The sequence below is a fragment of the Adiantum capillus-veneris genome, chromosome 28 (assembly GCF_014529385.1).
Source record: "Adiantum capillus-veneris isolate H3 chromosome 28, ASM1452938v2, whole genome shotgun sequence".
Lineage (NCBI taxonomy): Eukaryota > Viridiplantae > Streptophyta > Polypodiopsida > Polypodiales > Pteridaceae > Adiantum > Adiantum capillus-veneris.
In genome coordinates, this window is record NC_140958.1 from 60,064,634 (window position 1) to 60,074,869 (window position 10,236).

The 10,236-nt window shown below is 42.5% G+C and overlaps 1 protein-coding gene across 2 annotated transcripts; it reads left to right on the forward strand.

The window, feature by feature from the left end:
• Nucleotides 1–717: 717 nt before the first annotated feature.
• LOC147420522 (uncharacterized) lies at nucleotides 718–3,651 on the forward strand. 2 transcript variants are annotated; one of them, XM_086504207.1, is made up of 2 exons: nucleotides 718–904; nucleotides 1,006–3,651. In XM_086504207.1, the coding sequence occupies exons 1-2, from the start codon at nucleotides 841–843 to the stop codon at nucleotides 3,189–3,191; spliced, it is 2,250 nt and encodes a 749-aa protein (XP_086360333.1). In that variant the 5' UTR covers nucleotides 718–840; the 3' UTR covers nucleotides 3,192–3,651. The 2 variants fall into 2 exon arrangements, with proteins under 2 accessions (XP_086360333.1, XP_086360332.1); XM_086504206.1 differs by having other exon boundaries at nucleotides 719–3,651.
• The last annotated feature ends 6,585 nt before the right edge of the window (nucleotides 3,652–10,236 follow it).

Sequence of the window (10,236 nt, forward strand, 5' to 3'; positions counted from 1 at the left end):
TCACACTGGACAACTATTTACAAAACCAAAATCTGCAAGTGTAGAAGCAACGAGGCGCCGAAGTCTACATGGTTATCGCCATTGGCTGCACAGCTGTGGGAACAAAGGTTCGACGCCTCTCCGCAATCCGTGCTGCACGGACCTTCATCTCGTCCGAGGAGGGATAGCTAAGTTGACTCGCGAACAACTATGAGAGAAAGTGTTCCGACCTGCTCAAGCCGCCCATGGGAAGAAAGGTGAACAGCAGCCAATCAAGGTGCCTACAGTTTTGACATGAGAGATGGAAAGGTAGCGCCTGCAGTGCAAGCAGTGTTCGGGAAAAATCATTTTCACAAACATACAACAATCCCTCCAAGACAAATCTGAACCGGAAATTTTAAAATACTAGCCAGTATTTTTGCAAAATTACACTATTTTTCATGTATTTTAAGCGGAATTTTCTCCTTCCTGCCCTCCCCTCAACTGGCTACTTTGATTTTGCAACCGGCTCAAGGCTAAGCTGAGGCACACTTTTCCCAAACATTGAGTGCAAGGCGTAGAGGCTGTGTGAACTACACACTGTTCAGCCTCAATCCACGGATACCTTCCAGCCTCCCGGTGGAAAAAGTTCCCCTTGCGATCTCGGCAGTCTGAATGGACCCTCATTTGTGCCAACGGACGTTATGCGAGTTCCGGGCAGTCTGAACCTAGCTTGCTCCCCAGGTTGTATCTAGCCTAGGTTTGACATAATCTGCCACCCACCATTTGTCAAATTGTCTTGGGAATTTTGAGCTGTGTGAGCGAGAGAGAGAGAGTGGCGACCAAGAATTGCGTTGCGAACAGGTCTATTGTCTGTCATGGATGTTGGTGAGCTCAGTGCCAGCGCTGACACAGACCTTCATTGGCTTTTACAGGCACGTCCCAGGTCAGACGATCTGTTGATTTCTCTCTATTCTCAGCAGCCCTCAGAACGTATTTTCGATGCTCTTTGCGCACCTTCTGATCGCGACTTCATGCTTCAAACAGCCCTAGAGCATCCAGACTGGTGTGCCCCCTTCCTTAAACTGGGATGGTACTTCTACAAGCATGGCTCTCACAGATCCACACAATACAAGAGCTCCATGGTGTATCTCTTGTTGGCAAAGCGGCGAATGCGAACACAGCCTATTACCTTGCAGGTAATCTCTTCCTTTGATGCTCTCCTTGAGAAGGTCGCCACGTACACAGAATGGGGTCTTGTTTGCACGGAAGAAGAGGTTAGTGCATTCAAGGATGCAAACATTCCCTCCGTATTTGTAAAGGAACTTCTACTTGCAGAGCCAATGTCCATTAGTCTCTCTGAAGGGTATACACCACAATTGCAGTTGGATTCTCGAGCGCGCATGGTGTGCCCAATGAATGCAAGTGACCCTCAAGGAAAGCTTTCCTTTACAAAGCTGCCAAGATTCTTCCAATGGGTGCTGCCATTTCGATTGGCAGTGATGTCGACACCGAGAAATGCCCAAGACATCAAGACCCTTGCTTCTGCACCTTTGTCATTCGGCAGAGTTGTCACCTTGACCGAGGAGGAGCCTTTGCCCTCTGAGTGGTTTGAAGGTTTGCCTATAGAGAACATTTTCTTGCCGGTGCCAAATTACAAAGCACCAATGAAGGACCAGGTGGACCAATTCATAGATATTGTGAGTGCAGGCCACAGAACACTAGTTCATTGTGGTGGTGGTAAAGGCAGAGCAGGTACGTTCATTGCCTGCTACCTGGCGGCCTGTGGTTTTACTCAGGCTAGGCAGGAATTTCCTGTTTATAATGCCAGTGAGGTTATCTCAATAATTCGCCACTTCAGGCCCAGAAGCATCGAGACTGAAGAACAGGAACATTTCACAGAAGCCTACATAGGAAGCCTTTGGAAGCGAAAGGCTCGACAAGAGCTGCATAGCTCAATTGAAGAGCCTAATTTGGGCCTGACGATAAGCGGCAAATTGGATAAATCTGTTAGACTTGTTATTTTGTGTGGGCTTCAAGGCTCCGGGAAGAGTTCATTTTCACGGCATATGAAGGATGCCTTGGGGTTTACTATTATTTCACAGGATGATATGGGAACCAAGAGTGCATGTGAGGCAGGATTGGCTTTTGCTATGAGGAAGAATGAGCGAGTTACTGTTGACAAGTGCAATCCCAGTGTTGACAGCCGCAAACAACTTCTTGAGATTGCATTTAGACCAAAGAACGCTCTCTGCGTCTTTTTCGACTATTCTGTTGACTTGTGCATTCAACAAGCTGATGCCCGAGTGGATCATCCTACCATACCCAAAGGTCGGGCATCAATCCCTGTTAGATCCACGGCAAAGAGTCTGGTACTGCCAACGCTTGAAGAAGGGTTTACTTGTATTGCAACTGTTCGGAGCATCCGCGCAGCACGTGACCTCCTATCAAGATTGAGGAAATATTCTGAGCCGATGAAATGTGATGACCCACCTGACAAATCTGTTGAGCAAGTTTTTGTCAAGTTTCCGAGAACATGGCACTTGTTTAATTTAGGAAGTGCGACCAGGGATGATCTGATCATGAATGAAACGGAGCTTTGTGGCTTCTTGTCTATGAAGGATCCCAACATCCACATAGTTTTGCAAGAAAAGATCGATGGTGCCAACCTAGGTATTACATTAGATGCTCAAACAAGAGCTTTCCTAGTTCAAAATCGGTCGCATTATGCGAATAGTAAATCGCATACACAGTTTAAAAAGTTGGATCTTTGGCTTCAAAATCATCAAACAGATCTCTGGAATGTTCTCACTTGCAACAATATGCTGCCGCCCGGTCAGCTGGTACTGTTTGGGGAATGGGTTTTCGCTAAGCACAGCATTCATTACACAAAACTACCAGATTTTTTTGTAGCATTCGACGTGTATGATACTGTACAAGAGCAATTCTATAGTTCTTCTCGTCTTCGAAATTTACTGGAGACAACTAGCCTTTTTATGATCCAAGAGTTTCAGGTAGACTGTCCTCTGTCCAAGGAGGCATTTGAACGGCTTGTATGCACACATAGTGCGTATTATGATGGCATGGTAGAAGGGGTGTATGTCCGTCGGGAAACAGACATGTGGACAGTGGATAGAGCGAAAGTGGTGCGCCCTAACTTTTTGTGTGGAAATGAGCATTGGTCCAGGGGGCAAATTACCATGAATCAACTTGGCAGAAATCAAGTTGAGTGAAATTCCCATTTCAACCATATTACAACTGAGAGCACTTTGTTGGCACTGCCTTTCGAGAGAAAGGTAGTATAGATGTGGAGGTTTTTTAGCCCGTGTGAAAAGGCCATGATTATCTCAAGGGGTGGTGGAAAGGCAGTGCCATCGTTTGCAGAGAGAGGCGCCTTGTTGTTGATGATGTGCAAATATTTGGTCATTGCTTATGTTGCTACGGCATCAAGTGAACTGCATGTGTTGTAAGATACATTGATGTAAGGATGCAGTATATTATATGAGCTTGAATTCAAATCCCAACCGAAGGATGTAGCATTCCATGGATTAGTCCTAACCTTGAAGATGGTGTCTATTTATCTTGTTGTCTTCAAGTAACTTCACTCAAATTTTGTCTGATGTATCATCCTTGCTCTATTTGGAGTGCACTATTCAAGGACAGTGTTTTTCTTTTGGAGTGTATGTTTATACCTTTGTAGTGTGAGAATAACCCAAACGGCTTTTGTGCAGGAATCAAAAGAAAATTGTAAGAAAAAGGTCTATTTAGGTCCCCCCAATCTCGGAAAATAAAAAATCCTTTCAAAACATATGGAGTGCATAAGTGAAGGGTGAGTTTAGGAAATGAAAAGACCATGGACGTGTAAAGTCAAAAGACTTTTTGTGTGCATATAAATAGAGATGATCGAATGCACCTTATATGTTTGTGTTTTTCTTTTCTCTAGCGTTTTCAAGCCATTAGAGTCTTTTATTTCTTTTGGAGCCATTAGGAATACCTTTTAATTTAATTAGGTCTATATTAGGCATCTATAAACGCAAAAAGAAAGGACAAACTAGCACGTACAAGCACATGAGCGAGAATATCATGTCGAAGTTTCTCTTGGTCATGAGATTGAATGCCAGTGTTTGGGAAATGTGTGCCTCAGCTTAGCCTTGGGCCGGTTGGAAGTTGAAACTAGCCAATTGAGACAATAGGGAAAAGGGAAAATTTTGGTAGGAATTTGGCATAAAATAGTGTAAAAATGGGAAAAATGCAAGTTATTTTGCATATTTTCCTATTAAGAACTGCATTAAAGGGATTTGTGTATGGATGGGAAAAAGAAATTTCCGGAACCTTGCCCTTTTCCTTCAGTATTTAAAAGAAAGCTCAATTAGAAGTATGCAAGTGGGTTGTTGGAACAATCATCCCTCAAAACAAATAAGCATGGAAGAAATGCACTTTTCCTTCTTTTTCCTCAATCAATGCTTCATAGTTGTCATCGTGGGGTCATACGGTAATTGCATGGTGTGTGTTTTTTCTAAAAGCTCTTAAAACCATAAAAAAACATATGCAATTTACCACCTAGGGACTCTTGAAAAATGTCCTAGGTAGTGGGCCCAAGACTCAAGACACGGCCTATAATAATAAAAAGAGAAAAGCAATCCGTATATGAGCCCATATGACCGTACAATCGAACAATGTATGACCCTTCGAGGTGGGTTGTTGTACACTGTACAAAACCTTTTCATGCAAATCTCCCTTAAAGATGGTGGACAAAACAAAACATCTCCCATGTTGAAGTGGCCACTTTTTATTTGAATGTAAGGCGGAAAAAGTGTAAAGTCGTAGATAATAAGTTTGGGTATGCTATTCTTGTTGTTTTTCAATTTTGTTTTTGATCACTAATTACTATCTTGCACAAGGGGCTCCTTGAGAGGGATCCACGATCATGACTAGGACCACTGACCATGGGTGGTCTTGGTCGTTAGATTCCCCCTATGAACTCCGGGTGACTTGGGGGTAAACTAGGGGGGGAGGAACAATGTTGGATCCCCTTGAGGGATCCCATGTCAACTACATATGTGGCAATGAGCATAGTGCTCTTTCTCAACTGTGCAGTGCCCTAGAGAAGCTTAGAGTAATTAACAACTTTGCTAGAAGTGCTCTGATGGCATGAATTCCTCAAAAGGGACAAGCATAAGCGGTTGCCGATTGTCAACAAATTGCCTCTCACCCACCACTCTACACTTCTGCTCTTGACGAAGTCAACCACCTTAGATGGCATTCTCATAGATGATAGACCATACAAAAGCGCACTTAGCTGGTAACATAACAATGTTTTGCTCACATACACCAGTCAGGTGCCTAGGTGGCATGATGTGCACCTTTTCTCTAGTGTAACTGGCAAGCCATTGGTGAGGCAATAAATCAATAGTAAACACACATAGGAACTTGAAAACTATTAACCCTTGGAAATTCAAAACAAACATGGTAAGAGCGTAGTTCTCTACCGAGATGCATTGGCCCCTAATTCAAGCACCCCTTTTGATACTTCTTTTTATATTATAATCCACAGAGTTACTATGGACGTACAACCATGCACTAAATTTGCCATACCAATCCAAAGGACATGTATTTATAAGCATTGAGGCTCATCTGCTAACATTAGAGTCTTCAAAGGAAGAATTGTCCTTCAAGCAAGTCAATGCTTTCATAGTTGATGACAAAAAGTAGATAGTAGCTAAATCTGTCGTGTTAGTTGCTACAGAGGAGAGCATAGAGGGCTTGCAAAATACACAAACAACATGCTACAAACAATACACTCAACAGACCTACATACCTTGTAACATTTAATGGCCTAAAATCTTATTTGTAGCGGAAATTAGCATGAACATAGTGGGCATTTCATTAGAATAGATTCTTAATGAGAATTACAAGAGTTGCTTGGGTGGAGAGAGCAACAAAAAGCATAACACCTAGTTAGATAGCATCGACAATACTTTCAAAAGAGAGAGCAATTAAGCTATTGACAACAGTTGAGGACCGGATTTGCATGGAGCCGGTCCCCCCTCCAAAAGGCTTTGTATTATGGTTTCTCCCATCAAGAGAGACATTGTACAATACAATTCTTTGTGTTCCTTCAAGACTAGCTAGTGCAATGAAGATGGAAGCTTCATACACCAAGCAAAACACTTAATCAAACACAACTTGAATTATCCCCGTTCTCAGACCCAAGACCTCACACACCTTCGAAGATGGTGAGAGCTAGCAGGGTATGAGAGTAGATTGAGAGGAAAAAGAAGTATCTTACGAGAAAGAAGTACATCTCCTCACATAATCACTCATATTAGCATAGCTTAGCTTAGTAATTAGCTTGGTAGAGAAGATGAGCATGCATTGAAGCTTGGCTCTTGGTTGGATTTGCATCCACATGCCAAGAGAGTGTTGATGTAGGCTTCTATCTCACAAGCTTGGAGTAGGTGATGAGCTCTCCATTAAAGCTTGGGAGGAGATAGAGTATTTTCCCTTCACACATGGTCAAGTGTGAGAGTGTGAGAGTGAATGCCAAGCAAAAATCAGCCCCCTCTCTCTCTTGGGCGAGCCCTAGCTGCTAAGTTAGTCTGGCTTTTGCCTCATTGGACCTCCCCAGGTCAAGCCAATAGGGATTAAGCAGCATAAGTGATAGCCTTCTGACATGTGTCCCCCTTTCCCCTTTTGTGAGAGCTTTAGATAATTAAATAATTAAACTAAACTCTCATTGGACCCCTTTGCCTCCTGGCCAATAGGAATCAGGCAAGCCATGGGGCTCCTGAATGCTCATTGGACCCCTTGGGAGACTGCCCAATAGTCTTCTAGGACACTTAATTCTTATTGGTTTCTTTTATTAAATGTTTTTAAATTAATTAAACTAGATTTACTCTAGCTTAATTCTCATTGGTCCACTTCAAGGGTCTTCCAATAGGAATTGGACATAGTTTGTGGGCATCTGGCCTAGGGAGCTGACATGTGTCCCTCATTCCCTTTGTGTAAAGGGAGCCTGTGTGTGTGTGTGTGTGGCTTTCTCTCTCATCCCCTAGCTTTGGGGCTCGCCCCCTCCCATGTAGGGATTTAGAAAGACTTTTTGGGCACACACTAAGCATCCAATTTTCCCTAAGGTTGACCTTTGGACACAACCTTTGAATTTTGGAACCTTAGCATTTTGGAAGTCTTAATGGGCTGAACCTTAGGGTCTTTTTAGCCCGTTGTTTCACATGGCTCTTTTGCAGATGGCCCCCCCTTTGGATCCCTATTTTCCCTCCTTTGGATCCCTACTGTGGCCGGTCTGCTAACTTAACCAATATTCTAGCTTTTTCTCCCTTGGCACTTCCCCACATTAAATGATCAGTTTAATATGAGAAAATCATTTAGGAGAATTAGATATTGATTATTATGACATTACCTCTCTCTTGAAATCATAGTCGTCCTCGACTATGGTGTAGAGAAGATAAAGCATATGCATGAGTCCTTTTCTTAGCGGGTAGAGGATCCCTATGTTACCCTATGACATCATTCCATAATGGATGACTAGTCCATTTGGCGCTTGAGAGCCTGAGGCTGCCGCAAGCATGTCTGCACATTAGTCCTATCAGTCTTCCATAGTAGAGTGACAAGCTCTACTTGGTGTTCGGGAGACGTCGTCTCCGCAAACTTGATCTAAGCATGCATACTACTTCATTTTTGTGCACAAATAAAGAAAAAGAGAGTCTTATAAGACAAAAATTTTTGTTCATTTTTAACATTTTGTACATTTGCTTACTCTTGGGAAGCATTGTAAGCATTGACAAGGTTTAGGTTATCCTTTAATTGTATGCCTTGCATCCATCTAGCATCTTCAAAAGGATAATTCTTAAACTTAATAAGATATCGTCGGATAGTCTTACCGCCTCTGAATACCTTGTCTTCATGTCGGAGAATGGACTCGGGCTGCAGCACCTCCTCGTGGTCCTCGATCTCTGGTGGGTCTTCAATAGTTGGTTCTTGAGGTGGCTCTCCTTTGTAAGGCTTCAAGAGGCTCACATGAAAAGCATTGTGTATGAGCCAATGATTGGGCAACTTAAGTTGATAGGCCATCTCATTGATTGGCCTAAGAATCTGGAAGGGACCATAGTACCTTTTTGCTAGTTTAGCATAGTACTTTTGGTGGCCCGTAGGATTCTTGCCCGTCGTGTGCCTTAATCGAGCTTTGGGAAACTTTAACAAGACCCAATCGTTTTCTTTAAAGGCTTGGGCTCTTCTGTGCTTGTCGGCAGCAGCCTTTTGCCTTTGCTGTGAGATAGAGATAGCATCCTTAATCTTTTGGAAAGATTCTTGTAGGTCTCGGCTATACTCATCTGCAGCGAAGATCTTCCCATGCACCTTAAGTAGCAAGGGACTTTTTGATCTTCCCTCAATTACCTCGAAAGGTGCTTTTCCTGTAGAAGTATGTACAGTGTTATTGTAAGCATACTCTACTAAGGGTAAGTACTTCTCCCATTGGGATCTTTGATCTACTTCCGTTACATAGGCTTTTAGTAGATCGAGAATAGTTAGGTTAGCTATTTCACTTTGGCCATCAGTTTGTGGATGATAGGCCGAAGAGAAGTTTAGCCTTGTTCCTAAATTCTCAAAGAGACCCTTCCAGAAATTACTGGTCATTCTAGGATCTCTATCCGACACTATGGACATTGGCAAGCCATGGTACTTGAAAATTTGTGAAATGAAGAGGGTTGCCATTTGATGGGCTTTGATAGTCTTTTTGACAGGTATAAAATGAGCTTGTTTACTGAACCTGTCTACTATCGTCCATATTCCCGTATTCCCATGGATAGACTTAGGCAATCCAAAGATAAAATCCATGGATATGCTCTCCCACGGTGAATTAGGGATTGGCAAGGGTTGAAGCAATCCAAGTTGCTTCCCTCTATCAAATTTTGTCTTTTGACATACCACACATTTGGAAACATACTCATGTATGTTCACTTTCATGGTAGGCCAATAGAAATATGTTTCAATTCCCTTTAGGGTAGACTGAATCCCTCTATGCCCCGCATATGGGGGAGCATGAGATTCATACATTACTTTCTCACGTAGTGAGTTAGTAACGCATAGTCTATTGCCATAGAGAAGATAACCATCTTGTAAAGTAAATGGTTCTTCTTTCTTCCCTAATGCAAGGGCTGAAATCACATCTCTAAAATCGGGATCAATAGCATACTCATCTATCATTGAAGATAGATCATTGTGAGTTGCTATGGAAACCGCATTCACTCTCGGTCGTCTTGAGAGTGCATCGGCTACTTGATTATGCTTGCCAGCAATGTGAGCAATATGAAAATGAAATTGCGAAAGGAAATTTGCCCACCTCATTTGTTTGTCGGAGAGCTTGGTCTGCGTCATGAAGTACTTAAGACTTTGGTGATCCGTTCTCAGAATGAAAGGAGTCCCCAATAAATAGTGCTTCCATGAGTCTAAGGCATGTAGAACTGCAAGGAGTTCTTTTTCGTATATGCCTAGAGCTTGCTCATCAGGGTCGAGCCTTCGACTCTCATAGCCTATGGCGTGCCCTTCTTGGAGCAAAACAGCCCCAAGGCAATCACCACAAGCATCACATTGGACCTCAAATGGTTTTGAGAGATCTGGTAGTGTAAGCACAGGTTGAGAGATAAGCTTTTCTTTAAGCTTTTCGAAAGCATTGTTCTCCTTAGCAGACCACGTATACCTAACATTTTTCTTTGTTAGGTCATGTAATGGTCCCGTAATTTGTGAGAACTTTTCTATGAAGCGTCTATAGTATGCACACATACCTATAAAGCTTCTTAGTTCATGAAGATTCCTTGGTTTAGGCCATCCTTTTATTACCTCTAACTTGGATGGATCCATTTGGATTCCATCTTGAGAGATAATGTGACCTAAATATTGAATCTCTTGCAAGAAAAATTCACTTTTCTTTCGATTAACATAAAGTTATTCTCTCTTAAAACTTGAAATATTACCTGGAGGTGTTGCTTGTGTTCCTCTAATGAATTAGAGTAGATGATAATATCATCAAAGAACACTCCAGTGAAGGTTCGATGAGGTCTGAACAGCTTCTCCATCAAGCGGTTAAATGTGGCTGGTGCATTAGTCAAGCCAAAAGGCATGACAATGTATTCGTAAAGACCAAATGTAGTACGAAATGCGGTCTTTACAATGTCTTGATCAACTATCCTTATTTGATGATAGCCACTTTTTAGGTCAATCCTACTGAAGTAGGTCGATCCTTGTAGCTTATCAAATAGGTCT

Bases quoted from the DNA above. Each gene is read 5' to 3' on its own strand.
- LOC147420522 (XM_086504206.1), top strand. From the start codon at position 837: ATGGATGTTGGTGAGCTCAGTGCCAGCGCTGACACAGACCTTCATTGG.